Genomic DNA, 20,445 nt, shown 5'->3' on the forward strand with positions numbered 1-20,445 from the left:
AACTATAACACACTGGACGGTATCTTAGACTAGGGGAAAAGTCACTGAAGTTACAGACCAGGGCAGTCAGCGAAGAAGAAACACATTTGGCAGAGGTGTGGAAGAATGGAGCCAACATTACTTCCTCATCAGGGCGGCTACAGCCAGAGAACCCTCTCTCTCCTTCCTCCTCCCTTCCTTCCTTCCTCCCTCCCTTCTCTCCTCCCTTCCTCCTTCCTTCCTCCCTCCCTCCCTTCCTCCTTCCTTCCTCCCTCCCTCCCTTCCTCCTTCCTTCCTTCCTTCCTTCCTTCCTTCCTCCCTCCTTCCTCCTCCCTCCCTTCCTCCTTCCTTCCTTCCTCCTCCCTCTCTCCTTCCTTCCTTCCTCCCTCCCTCCCTTCCTCCTTCCTTCCTTCCTCCTCCCTCTCTCCTTCCTTCCTTCCTGCCTCCCTCCCTTCCTCCTTCCTTCCTTCCTTCCTCCCTCCCTTCCTCCTTCCTTCCTCCTCCCTCCCTTCCTCCTTCCTTCCTTCCTCCTCCCTCTCTCCTTCCTTCCTTCCTTCCTTCCTCCCTCCCTTCCTCCTTCCTTCCTCCTCCCTCCCTTCCCCCTTCCTTCCTTCCTCCTCCCTCTCTCCTTCCTTCCTTCCTCCCTCCCTCCCTTCCTCCTTCCTTCCTTCCTCCTCCCTCTCTCCTTCCTTCCTTCCTCCTCCCTCCCTTCCTCCTTCCTTCCTTCCTTCCTCCTCCCTCCCTTCCTCCTTCCTTCCTTCCTTCTCCCTCTCTCCTTCCTTCCTTCCTTCCTTCCTCCCTCCCTTCCTCCTTCCTTCCTCCTCCCTCCCTTCCCCCTTCCTTCCTTCCTCCTCCCTCTCTCCCTCCTCCCTCCCTCCTTTCCTTCCTTCCTTCCTTTCTTCCTCCCTCCCTTCCTCCTTCCTTCCTCCCTCCCTCCCTCCCTTCCTCCTTCCTTCCTCCCTCCCTCCCTCCCTTCCTCCTTCCTTCCTCCCTCCCTTCCTCCTTCCTTCCTTCCTTCCTTCCTTCCTTCCTCCCTCCCTTCCTCCTTCCTTCCTCCTCCCTCCCTTCCTCCTTCCTGCCTTCCTCCTCCCTCTCTCCTTCCTTCCTTCCTCCCTCCCTCCCTTCCTCCTTCCTTCCTTCCTCCTCCCTCTCTCCTTCCTTCCTTCCTGCCTCCCTCCCTTCCTCCTTCCTTCCTTCCTTCCTCCCTCCCTTCCTCCTTCCTTCCTCCTCCCTCCCTTCCCCCTTCCTTCCTTCCTCCTCCCTCTCTCCTTCCTTCCTTCCTCCCTCCCTCTCTTCCTCCTTCCTTCCTTCCTCCTCCCTCTCTCCTTCCTTCCTTCCTGCCTCCCTCCCTTCCTCCTTCCTTCCTTCCTTCCTCCTCCCTCCCTTCCTCCTTCCTTCCTTCCTCCTCCCTCTCTCCTTCCTTCCTTCCTTCCTTCCTCCCTCCCTTCCTCCTTCCTTCCTCCTCCCTCCCTTCCCCCTTCCTTCCTTCCTCCTCCCTCTCTCCCTCCTCCCTCCCTCCTTTCCTTCCTTCCTTCCTTTCTTCCTCCCTCCCTTCCTCCTTCCTTCCTCCCTCCCTCCCTCCCTCCCTTCCTCCTTCCTTCCTCCCTCCCTCCCTCCCTTCCTCCTTCCTTCCTCCCTCCCTCCCTCCCTTCCTCCTTCCTTCCTCCCTCCCCTCCCTCCCTTCCTCCTTCCTTCCTCCCTCCCTCCCTTCCTCCCTCACTTCCTCCCTCCCTTCCTCCCTCACTTCCTTCCTCCCTCCCTCCCTTCCTCCCTCCCTTCCTCCCTCACTTCCTCCCTCACTTCCTTCCTCCCTCCCTCCCTCCCTTCCTTCCTTCCTCCCTCCCTCCCTCCCTCCCTTCCTCCTTCCTTCCTCCCTCCCTCCCTCCCTTCCTTCCTCCCTTCCTCCTTCCTTCCTTCCTCCCTCCCTCCCTTCCTCCCTCCTTCCTTCCTCCCTCCCTCCCTCCCTTCCTCCTTCCTTCCTTCCTCCCTCCCTCCCTTCCTCCTTCCTTCCTTCCTCCCTCCCTCCCTCCCTCCCTTCCTCCTCCCTCCCTCCCTCCCTTCTTCCTTCCTTCCTTCCTCCCTCCCTTCCTCCTTCCTTCCTTCCTTCCTCCCTCCCTTCCCCCTTCCTTCTTCCTCCCTCCCTTCCTCCTTCCTTCCTTCCTTCCTCCCTCTCTCCCTCCTCCCTCCCTCCTTCCCTCCTTTCCTCCCTCCCTCCCTCCCTCCCTCCCTTCCTTCCTTCCTTCTTTCCTCCCTTCCTCCTTCCTTCCTTCCTCCCTTCTCTCCTTCCTTCCTTCCTTCCTCCTTCCCTCCCTCCCTCCTTCCTTCATTCCTTCAAGAATGATGCCTCTTACATTTCTCAAACAGTTCAGAAACAATGTAACACATATAGACTATGACCAATGTCAGCCACAGATGTCTGCACAAGAGGCAGCTGGGAGGCCAAGGCATATGTGAAACATTTCTGGAGATGTCCAGAATGAGGTCCCTTCCCAGTGTGGGTGCCATGAGCCAACTCACCATCCTCCTGAGGATCCGCAGCAAAAGCTTCTGGTCCTTTGGGTCTTCCTTGGCCACCAGGAGGTCAGCAAAAGTCTCCAGGTTTTCCGGGGATAGGCTGTCCGGGTTCTCTCCTCCATACAGCTGCACCAGGATGGACAGGCACTTGGATGAAACCTCGGAGATCTCAGGGTCCTCACTGGGAAGCTGGAAGTAAGCAGAGAGCACTGAATAAGTTCTACCCGGTATGATGTGCCACTCAAGACCAGCCCCAACCAGCTTTACCACGGGAGGCTCAAGACCAGCCCCAACCGGGAGCTCAGGTGTGAGGAGAAGGTGAGGGACATTCTAGTGACTGCAGCATTTAAACACTACAGTGAGTTAAAGAAGCTATTCCGCACCAAGTCCGTCTGGCACCTGTACTCTTTCTACCATCCACTGAGGCTGGGGAATGACCAGCAGCCAGAGGTGATAGGGATGGATGTCATACATGTAACCAACACACATTTGCTCATGTATTCACAGTGGGGTGTACCAACTGCATCAACAGCCTTGGCTTCTGGACGCTTCCCTCCCCATGCCCTTTATTTTCTTTCCTGAGACAGGGTGTCACTGTGTAGCTCAGGCTGGCCTCAGCCCCCCACCATGCTGGAGTCACAGAGGTGCCCCTGAATACCTCTTTAGACACAAATTTACTAGTAACTTGTTTAGGAAACCTCTACTACATAAAAGACACAAAGGCTTACTATTCCTAAGACATTTTTAAAAAGCTTTTATCAACAGGGTGTTTTTCCTTATTTCCTTCTTAGCTCACTAAGGTACAGAGAAACTACTGGCTTTTGGGGGGCTTCTATGCCCTGCCACTTAGCTGATTATCACTTTCTACTGCTAAGTAATATTCCACTTACTAGGTACCCCACTCTTTATGCACACATTGAAGAAAATGTGCCTTGTTTCAGATTTGAAGCTATAAAACTCCCAAGCATATCTGTACAGGTCCTAAAAATAAGCATTAACGTTCATTCTCCAGGAAGCCCAGGGTAGCTGTCGGGCTGTGCCTGGGGCCTCAGGTTTATCTTTAAGAAAACCACACCAGCAGCTCTCAACATTAGTCACGCGTCTTCCCACCACATGGTCCAGCCTTGCATGCATCGCACTCAGCTTCATGTCGTTCACGCCTGCTCCCCTCGGGCACCTGGTGCTATCTCATTTTACTTCTGTACCCATCCATTCCTCCCCATTAGTAAAGAATATTCACTGTTGATATTTCAAAGTTCCTTAAACATTCCTGGTGCAGCTCCCCCTGGCTGGCTCTGCATTTCCCAAGCATTCCCTCTGATCTGGGAACAGGTTCTTCTTGTCAACTTCACAAAGACTTTGGCAGAAAAAAATAGTTTTGATGAATTCCAATTAATGGATTTTCTATTCCTAGGAATGTCTTGGCTAAACCTTCAGGCCTGAAGATTTTGACTTATATTTTTCTCTAAATTTCTTATAGTTTTATATTTTACACTCAGGTTTCACTTAATTTGAGGTTAACTTGCATATAAGATGCTGGATCTCAGGAAGAGGATTCTGTTTCTTGTGAGTCACCACCCCCCACTCCCCACACTGAACATCCTGTTGTTCCTGAACACACCTTAGTTAAAAATCATCCGGGAGGGCAGAGGCAGAGCCAGGGCTCAGCGCTAAGAGCACTTGTGGCTCTTGCAGAGGACCCAGTTTGGTTTCCAGACTCACAACCACCTGTAACTCCAGGGGACCCAATGCCCCCACATACATGTGTGCGCACCTACACACAGGGACACACACATGTATACACAATTAAAAAAGCAGATCTTTGCAAAAAATCACCTGGACACCTTTACATGGTTGTCTGGCTGCATTCTTTATTCTGATCAGCCCATCCAGGTATCTATCCCACCACTGGTCACACGGTCCTCACACACCACAGAGAGCTCCCTTCCCATGGCTTTCTTCTCTTTCAAAAATTACTTCAGCTGCTTTAGGGTATCTGCTTTTCTTTATAAATTTTAGAACCAGCTGCCTATCTCTAGAAATTTGCCGGGGGCCTCACTGCGGGAGTGAGTGTCTCTCTCTATCCATTCCGTCATCCTTGATTTCTTCCCCAGAGTTCCACAGTGCTCTGGACATGCCCACTACCCGAGGGCTGCGGTGCACTTCACTCTCTTTGGAACAATTTCACACAGTATTGGTTTTTAATTTGAGTTTCTACACTCGTTGTTAGTTTACACATCCATCCAGGATTTTTAAAAAGTGAATTTTCAGGTGTAATTAGTGCCAAAGTCACAGATAGGTGATCATATCTGGTCATACAGTTCGATGAGCTTGGCTGTCGGCTCTTCACTGTGTCTGTACTTTGCAGCCTGAATGGAATGACTCAACTCTGAGTGTGGTCTGCACAGTCAGGCAGGGCTGGTTTCCTTCAAGAATGCTGTCTTTCTTCTTTCCCCATCCTCCTTAGACTTTACTGCCATGTCACCTAAGAATGGCAGCCACGGCATCATGACTCTCCTAATCTTGGGAAATGGGACTGAGTCACTCACTATTAAATATGATGTTGGCTGTAGATTTTTCATAGGCGTTTTATTAGCTTGAGAAGGCTTTCCATCTAATCCTAGTTTGATGAGAATTCTTATCAGAAACTAGTGCAAGACTTTGTCAACTACTTTTTCTGTATAGATTCATGTTATATCCAATTTCTTCATAATACCATGTATCTGGCAGGATATATTAACTGACATTTGCTGAACAAACCTCACACATCTGGAAGGAATCCTTCTGGGCCACTGTGTTCTGCTACACAGGTGTGCTCAATTCATGAACACCGCACTAAGGACGGCCAAATCTAAGGTTCCAAGAGATACCGGCCTGTGGTTATTTTGATTAGTGGTGTTTTGTACGTGCAAGGCACATGTGCATGTATATGTATGAGTGTATGCATGTGTGCGTGCATGTGTGTGTGTGTGTGTGTGTGTGTGTGTGTGTGTGTGTGTGTGTGTGTTGGGTTTTTCTTTTGCTTTTTTTGGTCATTTTTTTTTTTGAAGTCAGCATCAGACTGACCCCAGTCTCATGGATTGGAAATACTTTCTTCTCTTTTATTTTCTCTAAGAAATTAAAGCTATTGCTCAATCCTCTGTCTGGTAGAATATTCTGGTGAAATTATCTGGGTTTGGAGAGATTAGAAATTCAATTTCTTTAATGATTCTAGAACGACTCAGTATCCATCTTGGTTGAAGTTTTTTGTTATAAGGGAACAGATTAATTTCTTCATGAGCACAGAGTTGTTCAGAACATTCCCGAGGCTCCTCTCAGAGGCTGTGCCCATGTCCTCTGTTTCAACCCACACCAGTTATTTCTCTTTCTCTAATCTTTGTCAGTTTCTTGTAAGCTTTCAATTTTGCTTTTGTTTTCCAAAGAGTTATTTTTTTATTTAATTGGTTTTTCTTTTTATTTGCTTTGAGTTGATTTATATTTACTTCTTTCATTGCCCACGGTAGCATATAAGTCTCACTGTAGCGTTTTATACACACGTTCCTGTACTTTGCTCTTACTCATTACCCTCCCCTCCTGCACTCCTGACTCTTCTTGCTGATCCCCTTCCCACCCCCACCCTCTCTCCTTCCTTATTAATGGTTTGCTTAGCAGCACTGGGGATTGAGCCCTGGGCCTCAGGAATGCCTGGCAACCGCTTCGCTGCTAAATGCCAGCTCCAGGCCCTGTTCATCCTCTGAAGCATCTTACGACAGAACCCAGGCTGGCCTCAACCTCCCAAGTGCTGGGTCATACACAGTGCCACCACCCCAGGCTCAGCTTCCTTTTTCTAATTTAAGTTTCTGGTATGATAGATTTTCTCTAACCGATACTTTCAGCTATAGCCTACAAATTTTGATATATTTTCATTTTAGTTCAATTCTACGTATTAAAATTTCCTTTGAGAATTCAAGTGTGTTTTCATTTTAGATGTTAAAAATCTTCCTGCTGTCTTTTGATGACTGACTCCTGGCTTGGCTCGTCGTTGTCAGGGAAACCACTCTAGGAGAAAGGTCAGCTCTGGCTCACAGCTCAAGGGTGCAGTCCTTCAGGGCAGGGGTCAAAGCAGCCTGAGCCTGAAGCAGCTCACCAATATCCACGATCAGGAGGCAGAGAGGGACAGGTGCCACTGCTCCGCTGCCTTCTCCACTCCACAGGCTCAGTCCCGGATCCCAGCCAGGGAACAGCCCACCTCTATTGAAGTTATCGTAATAATCCCACAGGCGTGTGTGTGTGTGTGTGTGTGTGTGTGTGTGTGTGTGTGTGTGTGTGTTGGGGGGGGGTGCCTCCCAAGTGCTCCTAGGCTCTGTCACCCTGACAACTAACACCATTGCAAATGGCTTATTCTATGCAAAAACTTCACTGGTTTTGTCTTCATTGTTTACTACACTCCTAATTTTATTTATAGACTCAACCACATCCAATTAAATTTGAACTTAAAATAAACATGTCATCATTATACTTTAAGTACACCCATTTGGCACCTTGTTTTTTCTCTGTCAGCCTAGCTTCTCGGAAGCATTCTTCCTGGCCACCTTGAGTACTTTGTGGGATGATGAGACATAAGCAGATAAACACATGCAGCCTGGACACAATTCTAAGGAAACACACACTAGAATTTTAAGAACTGTTTTAAAGTAATTTAAAATCACAGTTGTGGTGTGTTTGTTTCTCTTTGATCAATGTATCCAACACAATGTATTTCAGACATCTTTCTATTCTATTTTAAAAATATTACCTACCGCAATGCTTTGTCAAAAGTTATATCGGGAAACTCAGTTCCAGAGAAGAAAATATAAAGAACAAAAACAGCCACTTCACAGCAACATTTCCTGCCCCTTTGATGTTGCTGACGCGCCCAGAGACAGACCTCCGCACTGTTAGGACATCTTTTACAGGATTCCACCCAAGGCCATCTATCCTGATGCTTGATTTCATGCATCACTCACACCTGCCCACCAAGTGCAGTGAGAATATCACTTAGGGCTGGAGATCCCAGTGTCCATGATGCTGCCCCTCTCCCCTCGCGTTGGAGTGAGGGATGCCGATAGGTCTCCACTCCCAACACATCATACTCTGAAATGTGGAGATTTAGAAGGACAGAGACCTGTCACTCCTTTTATTGATTTGATTCTAAATCTACATATCACAGGTTTAGAAACCACCCCAAAGACAAACTGAAAGGCACAGGTGGCAGAGATGGCCCTGACTTGTCCTGAGCCGCGTCCACAATGCCCTTCAGAGTTTGCTGCCAAATGGTAGGAGACACAACTCCTTTGAAAGGTCCTCACCTTAACACAGAATGGCTGAAGCTTCAGAGAACGAGTGTGTCAACAGTCATTTGAGAGACCAACTACTAAGTTATAACATTTAATAATAGCAAGCTTTCACATAAAATTTTGGATTTAGTGGGTTTGGTCATTTTATTTTTTCCCACTATTGGAAATATTTGCCACAAATCCTTATCCCCACAGTGAACCTGGCTCCACAAACTCTCTGGAGTCCCAGGTCCCACTGTCCTGACCTCTGGTGACACACCCATCTTATAAGCTGATTTGTCAACTGCTTTCCCCTCCAATGCACAATTCCTGGCTTCTAGTCAGTGCTTTAAACACTTTACAGAGTGCTCACAGGCTCCACCTGGTCTATAACAGCACAGATGGAAAAGAGGTGTAGACAGAGCTCAGGAGCACAGTGAGGCATGTTGGGAGGGCAGGATTCCAAACAGGGAAGCAGAAAAGGAAGAGAATTTGCTTTCAGCCCTGAAACGCATCACTAAAAGGTAGGATGGGAAGAGTGTGGAAGGATTTGTCTTCCGGCTGTGACAGCTTCAGGCCTTGAAGAGACAGCCAGGACTGGACAGCCAGGGTCTTCTGACCGTGTGACCGCGCACTGAGCACCCATGTGATGGGGACACTGTCAGATGGAGCCACAGCACTAGAGCGGGGAACCTTCTGTCAAAGAGGGCAAAGGGGTGCTGGTTCATCTGAAACAGACGGCTGGTTTGTCTGGGAGGGTATTCCCAGGGGGGCTTCCCCAGTACGTGAAGGTGCACCCTGCGGGTGGACAGTGCAAGTCCCTGGGCTGAACAAAAGGAGGTGGGTGGGTGGACAAAAAGGCATCTACTGCATCCATTGCTCTCTGCCTCCTGACTGTGGACACAAGTGACCAGCTGCCTTATATGAAGAACTCTACCCTCAGACTGTGAACCAAAACAAATCTGTCTTTGCTGTTATACTGTCCCAATTATGTCAGGAAGGTCCCAAGGCTGAGAGTACAGGAGGCATGAGGCGTGAGGCAGTTAGGGCGGGCACAGGATATCACACCAGGCCATTGCAGTGCAACCATCAGCCTGGGCTCCTTTGAGGAAGGTCCTCTGAACAGTTGGCCAGAAAGCAAAGGCAGGAGCCACGCGGATGCTGGAGGAAAGACTTCCAAGGTTTCCACACCAAGATCAAAAGCCCATGACATCACTTTGGAATGCATCCAAAACTAGGAAGGACAAAGAAGAAATGGCAAGATCTGGAAATTCCTTCATTCCAGAATCTGGATGGTAACGTGTTGGGGTGCAAACCTTTCAACTTCTCAGTTGGGAACTTTAATAAAAGTGTTATAGAAAAAGAAAACAAACAAACAAAAAGAGAGATGGCAATGTGCTTGGTGTGAGGGTTTGAGAGGAGGCGCCAGGGCTGGGCTGAGTGTGCAGTGAGGACAGGCCAGAGGAGCTGGGCAAGAGCAGGGGAGGGAGCATGGCCTGTAGACATGGAGGTCAGCCAGCCACACTGCTGCCACTCACAGCTGGCTCAGCTGTTACCATGGGGAATCATTAATGCAAGAGGTACACAGTTATGCAATTCAAGGAGTCACAGCAAAATTCCCAACCTGGAAACTCTCAACATGCAGGACTGTGGTGCATAGCAACACATGACCAGTTAAGAGATTCAACACCACCCACAGTGGGCGTGTAGTAGGAAACCTGTCCTTAGTGAGTCCCCACCAGCTTGTCTACCACACCTGGCAGAAATCAGGAATGCTTTGCAGTGTGGTAGCTTTTGGGCTAGTCTCAGCTCCAGATTCTCAGGGAACAATGTAATGTGGCACTGTGTAGGTATCCCCCAGAAGGGGACAATGACATCAAATGACACGCCAACACACATACACAACCCAGGCGGTGTGTTCTTTACTGTGGAGAATTTGGAGGAGAGCCTAGGAGGCCTCAGGTGTTGGGATGCTCATGAGAATCCATTAGAAAACATTCCTAGCCTCACACATAGGCTGTAGAAGCTGCAGAGAAAAGGCCACCTACAAGCCCTCCAGGCTTCTCCAGGCACCAGACACACAAGGGGTGCACAGACAAACATGTAGGCAAACCACCCGCAGACATAAAACTTACTATAATACATATATACAGCTATATATACTTATGTATAATATATATTAATACAAACGATGACTGGCCAGCTGGGCTTTCAGCATCAACTATGACTTTGCTTCTACTCTCCCTCATTCCCACAGACACTGGCTCATGCTCACAGAGCTTGAGTCACTCTTGAGTTGAACCTTCCTTCCCTGTTGACACTGGTCCTCCAATTTTCTATCAGGTTAGATTTTCTTTTAAAAAATTTCTCATCTGGGGCTGGAGAGATAGCTCAGCGGTTAAGAGCACTGGCTGCTCTTCCAGAGGACTGGGGTTCAATTCCCAGCACCTACATTACAGCTCACAACTGTCTATAACTCCTGTTCCAGGAGATCTGACACCCTCTCACTGACATACATGCAGGCAAAACACCAGTATACGTGAAATACAAATAAATAAACTTAAAAAAATTCTCATCTGCATCCTAAGTGAAAATGATTGTCAGTTGTGAGCCATTTTCAAATATTATGAAACTCACTATTACTTTATGAATGAACGGGGAGCCTTTCCACTGGCTTTATGCTCTGGATCATCAGAGTAACGTGGGTCTGGTTGTCTGTCTCTTTAGGAACTAGGATTCACTTGTAAACCACAAGGCAGCATTCCAGCATCAGCACTAAAGATGGCAAAAGCCCCATTACTGTTGAGTCGAGCACTTAGTTCCCAGCAGGTGGCGCTATTCTGAGAGTGTGTAGCTTGTAGGAGACCACGTAGGTGTGCATGGTCTCCTCCCATCTTGCTCTCTGCTTCCTCCTCGCCATAAAGACTCTTCTCAAAGGTGTGTTTCATGAATCTGAGTACAAGGGATATCCCTGACACATCAAGTTCACATGTTTGTCTTTCCTGAGTTTTCTGTGTTTGGTGGTGACTTAGGGAGCTCTTCTAGTGTGCTCTTCAAAACTGCAGCTGCTCTAACTGCTTGTGAGAGACCCCTGGCAGGATAACAAAGAGGAGCGCCCTTCTATTCCTTAGCCACGGGAAGTCAGATCCTACTTTCTATCACGAGACAGTCAATTCTTAGAGAGGTGACTTCTAAGAAAGAAGCAATGTCAGATATTAGGAAGGCAGACAGGGTGACCATGTCCTGAGAAACCAACATTTAAAACAGACACTAGTCTAAATGGGGCCATGAGATGGCCCTCTGGGTAAAGATACTTGCTTTATAGGCTGGATGGTCTGCACTCAATACCAGGACCGTGGAGAAGAACACCAGCTCTGCAGAGCTGCCCTCTGGCTTCCACATGTGCATTTTTGGAATTTGACATTTACTCACGTTGATGCCAAGTTTGGTAATTTATATTTTTCTATTAAAATCATCTATTTTTCCACATTGTCAAATTTAATGCCTTGGAGTTATATGTATTTTGAGATTGTGTGGCTCCTTTCTAATGATAAAACCAAAAAAAAATCCAAACTGAATCCTCATGAGCTGAATTTCCATCCATAAATAGCAAAGCTAAGAAGACTCATTCCAAAATGTAAGAAGGGAGCACAGTGAGGAAATACTGGATCAAAGCAGGGCTAAAAAGCAGCTGGGCAAATTCCAAACTCCGCATCTCCATGTCTGATGTCAAAACACTCTTCCAATCTCCAGTTCCTTTCAGTTTTGTTGACTGCAGCACACTTCTCTCTCTTGGGCTGGTTCCACTCCCTGTTAGCAGCTCTCCTCAGCAGGTGTCCCATGGCTCTGCCATCTCTAACATCTTGGGTTCTCCAAAGCAATCCCAGCTTCAACCTCACAGCTTCACGCAATGGTCCCTCTACTGGCCTCTATTCAGGGACACCCTGACACATGCCTGGCCTCAGCAGCTTTCCCTGGTCTTGGGGACAGCTGCATAGCCTATTTCTTCTATGCTTATCTCTAAAGCCAGAACCACGTGGCTGAAGCTGCCAAGTTCTGCTGCTTGCTGGGGATGGAACATGGTCTCTTTGTTCAATTACATCTTCACCTGGTTTCTCCTTTTGATGGTTTCCTTCACTGCCTAAGCTTGGCTGTCCTGGAACTCACTCTGTAGACAAGGCTGGCCTCAAATTCAGAGACTAGCCTTCCTCTGTCTCCTGGGTGCTGGGATTAACAGCATGCACCACCACAATTGGCTGTAAGCTTTTTTAAAATTCCTTTTCACAAATTAGAAACTTAACTGGGTGGGATCTTGTCCTGCGGTCACCACTCCCTTTATTATATTTCTTGATCTGTTTATTTCCTTGAACACAGGATTTATCTCTATTCCACTTCCTGGTGCCCTCTTTCTCAATCTGTACATTTTATTTTTATTTGTTCAGCTTGCTCCTTTTCATTATAAATATTCATTAGAGTTACCTCTAATAACCACACAAAAGAGTCTATACTAGGCTGTTTTGAGATTTCCTCTGCCAATGGAATTAATCCAAAACTCTTCACTTTAGCTTCAGGCAGACTCTTTGGATATGCGTAAAAAATAACCTCGGTCTTCACCAAAATATCACAAGAATGATCTCTAGGCCACATATTGATATTCTCCTCTGAAACCTCTTGAGCCAGGCCCCACAGCTCATCAAATCACACTCAGCACCACTGTCTTCCATGCTCCTACTAGTGTGGCCCATTAAGCAGTGCTTAAAGCTTTCACCTGCTTTTCTAATCCACAGTCCCGAAGTCCATATTCCTTAAAACAAATGCATGGTCAGGCCTAGCACAGCAATATCCCACTCCTGGTACCAACTTCTGTCATAGTGAGGGTTTCTATTGCTGTGAAGAGACACTATAATCATGGCAACTCTTATAAGGAAAACATTTAATTGGTGCTGGCTCACAGTTTCAGACGTTTAGTCCATTATCATCCTTGAGGGGAGCATGGCGGCATGCAGGCAGACATGGTGCTGGAGAAGTAGCTGAGAGTCCTACATCTTGCAGGCAACAGGATGTTGACTGAGGCATTGGGCATGGCTTGGGCATAAGAGACCTCAAAGCCCACCCCCACAGTGACATACTTTCTCCAACAAAGCCACACCTCCTAATAGTGCCACTGCCTATGAGCTGACTGGCACCAATGACATTCACACTACCACACCTCACTTTGGGGAGCTGACATAACGAGGAGAGTACAGAAGCATGAACACCACAACAGAATGTTACTTTGGGCATCTAGAACAGCATGTAACTGCCATCAACCTCTACAGCCACTGGCAGGAATGCCTGAGGTTCACACGAATGACATTCAGCCAGAAAAGAACAAAACCAGTGGCTGGATACAGACAACAAAAGAGCCCATAATACTGAAGCAAATATAGAGAAGAATATATCCATGACATAGGCACTTGTGACTGCAAGGAAAAGAACAGAGACAGACCATCACCATAAGCCAGATGCACAAGTGGGGGCTTTGGTTTTACTAATCACCTCTAGCTTGTTAGGATTCCCATGATGGCTCATCATACCTTTTGCAATTAAAATGTCAGAAAGAAATCTGCTATTTCTATCCCTAAAATTAAAAGAGAAAGGCAAGTTTCTCAGGCATGCAAGGGAAATGGCCTTCACGTGACACGAGCCACACACTAACCCTGCCAGTGACGGTAGAGTCTTGGGATACTGCTAACAGCTTCCAGAAGACCATCAGAAAAGGAAAATCATGTTAGGACTTGTTGTTCCAAAGGCTGGAAAGTGTGCTGCAGGACTGGAGTCCAGAAGCTAAGATGATGGGGTCTGGGTATGTCTCTGTGATCAAAGTGTCTGGACATGAGTGGAGGTTAGGAGTTCAGATCCCAGTTCCCAGGTAAAAGCCAGCAGACATGGTGACCTGCCTGCAATCCCGGCACACGGAGACAGGGAAGAGGGTTGTTGGAGTGAGCAAGCAGGTCTAGCCCTGCTGGTAAGTGATCTGGATTCAACCGAGAGACCCTGCCTCAGAGAATGAGGCAGAGAGCAATGGAGAGTGACATCTGATGCTGACCCCTGGGCTTCCACATGCTCACACACATACACCTACATCTACACCTGACACACATGTGACCATGCACACTTGAGCATGCACACATACATGCACATAAACACACACGAATGAAAAAAAAAGTGACTGTTGACTGACTCCAATGTTGCTATGATTGATTGATAAATAAAATGCTGATTGGCCAGTAGCCAGGCAGGAAGTATAGGCGGGACAAAGAGAGAGAATTCTGGGAAGTAGAAGGCTGAGTCGAGATGCTGCCAGCCACCGCTGCCATGAGATGTAAGATGTAAAGATAACGGTAAGCCATGAGCCCTGTGGAAAGGTATAGATTTATAGAAATAGGATAATTTAAGATGTAAGATCTAGCTAGCAAGAAGCCTGAGCCATTAGGCCAAACAGTTTAAAGAATATAAGCATCTGTGTGTTTATTTGGGTCTGAGTGGCTGTGGGCCCAGGGGGAACTGGAGATAACTCCAGCTACACTCCAAGATTGTGAACATTCTCTCTTGCATTAAAGTAATTCCTTTCTGAAGAGTTCAGATCTAACAAATCCAGGAATGAGGCAGAAGATGTGCCCTCAAAGAAAATAAGATATAATACAGTTTTTCTTTAAAAATATGATTTCCAAGGAGACAATGGCTGTCCTTTAATAAAAGCGCAAGGCCCATACGACAAACACCGCCCTCTAACACTGAAACAATATCCAACCAGGTGATTTACAGTAGAACGAAGTCTGTGCAGGGCTGTTGAAGCTTAGTTAAGCCTTTATTGTCTGTCTGTTTAGTATGACTTCTGTAAGGCAAAGTCATATCTTTGAAAGCAGGGAGTTCACTTATCCAAGAAATGTATCCAGACAGGATGAAACAGGACTGTCCATCTCCATCCTGGGGCTGAAGGACTCTAAAGGCCCAGCAGCACTTCTGCAGTATAGTTGGTGTGCTCTGAGGACCCTTGTGACTGCAGTATGGCGGGAACTCAATCAACTCTCTGTCTAGCTGTGAGGCCAGCTAATTGTAGAGTTACAGTCTTTGGAAATGCCCCTGGGTCCATTATTTTAGCACATTAATGAGGCTGTGTGCAAAGAGGGCTTATTACAATATGAGCTGGCTGTTTATTAGATGGGGGTAATATGATTACAGAGCATGCAGCATGGGAAAGCCCCTGGGAGTCATCGGCAGGGTAATGCTGCAGGCACAAAGCCAGAACAAAAAGCCAACCATGGTTATCAAAACAGCTAGCCCCTTGCATCACAGTTACGGGTGAATAGCCAGTGCTATTATATACTATTCAGTGGCTTCAAACTTGACACAGAGCTGGCCTTTTAGAGAACATCTACAATCGAATGGCTTGGGGCATGGGCAAAAATAAAACAGAGCACATCCAGCTTCTACAGAGAGCATCTAAAATTGAATGGCTTGGGGCAGGGGCAAAAATAAAACGGAGCACATCCAGCTTCTAGACTCTTGGGAATGCTGTTGTCATCATGGTGGGTTTTACTACACAGTGTTGTACTACGGTAAAGGTAATGCAGGAGCCACCAACACACAGAGCAAAGCAAGTGCAGTGGGGCATATAGTCTGCACCGAGCCCTTGCCAAGACCCTGCGTGCCTAACCCTTCTGTCTCTTAACAGCTCTAGAGGGCATTCTCCTGTCCCTTTTTAAAGTTACATTTATTTAGTGTGGAGATTAGAGGACAGCTTGTGGGTTCTACCATGTAGGTCCCAGGGATTAAACTCAGGTTGTCTGTCTTGGCAGCAAGCCCCTTCACCTGCTGAGCCATCTTGCCAGCCCTGAATCCTTCTTTCGAGGTGGAAAGCTTGTACTAATTTGCCCACCGCTGTCAGTCACCTGTCACCAGAGAAGCCCATGCAACCACAGCTGAATGCATACATGATGTTCAGAGTAGACCCAGCTGACTCTGGCAATGCCATGCTCTCCTGCCCAAAGGCCTGCCCCTCATGTGGAATGTCTGATGACAAGGACGATGGCCCTTCCCAGTGGTCTGGCTCTGTGGCTGCACTGTCAGCCCTGCTGGTGGCAAGGGAAGGGTTAAGAGACTGAGCTATTAATTAGCATCGATGAGGTAAAATGCAGTCAGTGGGACCTCAATAGACAAATTTCAACAAATGAGCCGCAAACCATGAGCACTTCAGCTTTGAATGGTCTTTCTCATCATCACAAGTACACGATGGAACCTATCTGGGGAAAGGTGCATTTCCAGGGGGAATCCCATAATACAAGGCTTTCAGCGTGACCCTTGGGGAATGTACAGGAATAGCTCTTTCACACAAAGGATGCTCCCATCTTCCCTCAGTGTCTGTGGAGATCAGTCCAAGATCCTCAAAGGTTACTAAAACCTGCAGATGTCACTACTAACTTAAGTGGGAAGGCTCATGTCTGCACATGTCAACACACCCTTGAGTAGACTTCGGGTCATCTCTGGATACCTATAGGATCAGGCACAACATAAACATGATGAAAATCATTGCTGTACTATACTGATTAGAAAATGATGAGAAAAATAATCTGTACACATTTGTTACAGGCATGGTTTTCTTCACAAGTGATCTCAACTCACGGATGGCTGAATCCAGAGCTGCAGAATGGGCGGAACTTCAGGCTGACTATGCTCACCTCCATTTCTGTGTTATGATGGAATCCCTGACACCCAGCCCTGTGTTTATCTCAATCAGACATTAACTCAAGCCAAGGAATAAAGGTTTCCTGGACAAAGCTTGGTTGTCATCTCCCTGGATGTATGCTATTCTCAACTGTGGTCTAAATAGTAAATAATACCAACCGCATCCTGTGAAATGAGGACTCCACACAGCACACAATCTACTCAGCACCTGATAACTGAAACCTTCTGCCAACATGTGATGCCCACCTCACCCATCACAGTAAAACAGCAGTGGATAAACCTAATGGTCATACACAGGGACACTAGCAAACACAGGTGACTGTCTGGTTACCAGTACAAACCAGCCATGAAGCTTCAAAGGGCAAAGGACACTGACATGTTTACCCATAAGACAGACATTATCTTTGTAATGAAAATATAATAAAAATAAAAAAATCAAGGAGAAAATGAAAGAGTACATTTGTTGCAACAAAAATATGCCCTTCCTAATATTCAAAGATGAAGCAGGAAAAGCAGGCAGAAGTCACACCAAGCAATCAGAGAGACAGAAAGTAAGATAATTAACCATTGCACATGCCTTTAATCCCAGCAGAGAGAGGCAGAGGCAGGAAAAGCTCTGTGAGTTCCAGGCCAACCTGGGCTGGCCAGGGGTACACAGAGAGTCCCCCACCCATCTCAAAGCAGCAAAACAAAACAAGACAACCTACAAGAGATTCCTTCCTTCATTTACAGAGAAAGAAATACAAGATTTTCAGACCCAGGATTCAACATGTCGGAACAGCAAAAGTGATTCAAGTTCACAAAACTTGGGATTGATACAAATTCTAAGAGAATGAAAACTACCCTGCACCCCGTGGGGAGGCAGATGAAAAGGAAACACTCCCGCCTGTTACCTGGTAGTCCCTGCTCTTTATATCTAACAAGCATTTTTAGTCACCTTCACATGGAATCTACTGTCTCAAATACGAACACCTGGAAGGGCACACGGTCACGGGAGGGCACACGGTCACTCAGCTCTCGTGTACTCGTGAAGGTCATTAATAAAATTGTGTTTATAAGGGAGATAAAAGGGGGCTGAAGATTCCACCATGACCTCCTGTGGAAAAGGTAGGCACAGGCTTCCATTACAGACCCGAAGACACACAACTCACAAAGCACTGTGTCCTATGTACTTTGAATTATTTTTACTGGGTACATGATACCTACATATGAAATATACACATATATGTAAGTTTTTTTATTTTATGGAGAATAGCAATAAGCCACACATGGCTATATACTGAAGTCTTCCTGTGTCGCACAGCCACTTGGTTCCAAATAAACACACAGAGTTTTATTATTAATTACAAACTGTTTGGTCTATGGCTCAGGCTTATTGCTAGCTAACTCTGACATCTTAAATTAACCCATTTCTTTTAATCTATATTTTGCCAGTGGCTGTGGTGTTACCAGTTCCTTGGGTGGTGGGGCTGGCATTGGTCTTGACTCAGCCTTTCTTCTCCCTGTGTCTTTGCTTGGATTTCCCACCTGGCTTTCACCTGTGTTGCCATAGGCCAAAGCAGTTTCTTTATTAACCAATGGTAGGAACACATATTCACAGTATACAGAAAGACCATCCTGGAGTTGGGGATTTAGCTCAGTGGTAGAATGCTTGCCTAGCAACTGCAAGGCCCTGGGTTCAGTCCTCAGCTTTGTCAAGAAAAAAAAAAAAGTCAGAAAGACCATCCCACAGCACACAGCAGCTGGGTGTGGCAGTTCATGCCTGTAATTCTAGGACTTGGACATTGAGACAGGGGGGTCACTCTAAGTTCCAGGCCAACCTGGGCTACAGAGTAAGACTGTCTCAAAAAGCTAACAAGTAGGGATGGAGAGATGACCCAGTGGTTAAAAGCATTTGCTGCTCTTGCAGAAGACCTAGGTTCAATTCCCAGCTCCCACATGGAGGCTTCAGGGAATCTTTGCATTCACATACATATAACACATAAAAAAGAAAAATAACTCTTTAACAGCAACAACCCAAACACATTAAACATTCGAGATGCCTGGAGACAAGTGGCACACGTGGTGACTCACCAGTATTAGAAAGGGCATTAATCTGCAACTGCACACACAGGTCACTACTCCTGACCTGTGAGAACTCGAGCAGAAGTGGAGGAAAACTGCCTGGGAGCGATATCTTTAGGAGCATTTCTTGTGAACACTTTTCAACTGCTATTCCACGGACTACTGCTGGGTTCCATTTCAAACTCATGCTGACTATTTTTCATTATCTTTATCCCACTGTCTCATGATAGATTTTATGATGATGCAGCCTGAAGTGATGGCAGCATGCACAGCCACCTGTCACCCTGCTTTACACTCTGGTGTCTCTCTCTGCCTGGCATTACTGGTCAAAGTGTCCCAGTATGAACTGACTTTAAAACAGGAGCCTACAGGACAAAGGGCTCAGCCCTTCAAAGGCCGATTCACTCCCTTCCTGCTGAGAAGTTAGGGAAACCGATGACCTAGTTAAACACTGAATTTCCCGTATTTGCAGTGTTTCTGCATGGAGGATTCTGTAATGACCATGGCCTCCACACATCAAACAGCTGTGAGACTTCATTTACATGAAATATGAGTTTCCTATTTTTGTCTCAAGAGAATCTTTAGTTATGAGCTAGCCACAATTACAGAAATAGTTCTGAGTTGGAAAACATTTCCCCTCCAAACTATGTGTACACAAAGAAACATTGGTAGGAACAGTGTGTGAAGGTATCTATATTTGAGTGTCTCAGAAGACAGGCCTCCGTCTGCTGCACGTGAATGTGTGCCACCCCACAGGCCTGCTGTGAGAAGGAACAGGAAAGGGTGGCACACCTCAGGACTTCTGCTCCCTCCTAAGGACAGAGTGAGGCTCTGGGAATTTAGCAACCAATGATAGCTCAGCCAAACAAACTGAAAATTAAAAAGCCCACTACAAGTTGCTCACAGGCTGAGCATCCAAATGACCAGGTGGCTTTTTTTTTTTTTTTTTTTTTTTTTTTTCCAGAGCTGAGGATCAAACCCAGGGAGCAAGCGCTCTACTACTGAGCTAAATCCCCAACCCCCAGGTGGCTTTTTCTAGGAACCTATGCTTGTGATGGTCAGTGCCGATTTTAACTTGGACAGGTCTGGAGTCAGCTTGGAGAAAGGCCTCCAGGCACACTCATGAGGCATTATCTTGATTATATTAGTATATGGTCATGTCTGTCAAGGGTTGTTCTATTAGGTTAGTCTATGGCCATGCCTTTGAGGAGTACCTTGATTAAGTTAGTCTATGCCTATGTCTGTGAGGGATTATGTTGTTTAAGTTAGTCTACAGCAGTGGTGCTCAACCTGTGGGTGGTGACCCCTTTGGGGGTTGAACAACCCTTTCTCATGGGTCACATATCAGATATTTTGCATAGGAGATACTTGCATTATGATTCATAACAGTAGCAAAATTAGAGCTATGAAGTAGCAAAGAAAAAAATTTCATGGTTGGGGGGTCAGCACAACATGAGGAACTGTATTAAAGGGCCGCGCGTTAGGAAGGTTGAGAACCCGTGGGCTATGGCCGCATCTGTCAAGGATTATCGTGATTAGGTTAACTAATGCAGGAAGGCCCGGGTCTAATCTAAAGCCAGAGGGAGGCACCATTCCATGGACTCGGGTCCTGGAAGGGGAGGGAGCCAAGCACAAGGGTTCATCGCTTTTTGCTTCCTGACTGCAGATGCAGTGTGACTAGCACCTCAAGCTGCTACCAGGACTTTCAGGATGGACTGCGTCCTTCAACTGTGAGCCAGGCAGACCCTCTCCAATCTGCCGCTTCTGCTGGGTGCTGTTGTCACACCACAACAGAAAAGTAACTCAAGCACGAGGCCAAACACGGCAGAGTTCTAACGCGCTCAAACATGCCTATGTAAGGATAAAT

General features: G+C 46.9%; 1 protein-coding gene across 1 annotated transcript in view; it reads right to left on the reverse strand.

Annotated features, from left to right (window-relative positions):
• Positions 1 to 20,445, reverse strand: part of Ulk4 (unc-51 like kinase 4) — a 317,659-nt gene that overhangs the window by 78,841 nt on the left and 218,373 nt on the right. The window contains exon 35 of the mRNA XM_036191627.1: positions 2,497 to 2,682. Coding sequence (XP_036047520.1) covers positions 2,497 to 2,682 — 186 coding nt within the window. The remainder of the gene's footprint in view (positions 1 to 2,496; positions 2,683 to 20,445) is intronic.

This window comes from Onychomys torridus, chromosome 7 (genome assembly GCF_903995425.1).
Source record: "Onychomys torridus chromosome 7, mOncTor1.1, whole genome shotgun sequence".
In the NCBI taxonomy this organism is placed as follows: Eukaryota; Metazoa; Chordata; class Mammalia; order Rodentia; family Cricetidae; genus Onychomys; species Onychomys torridus.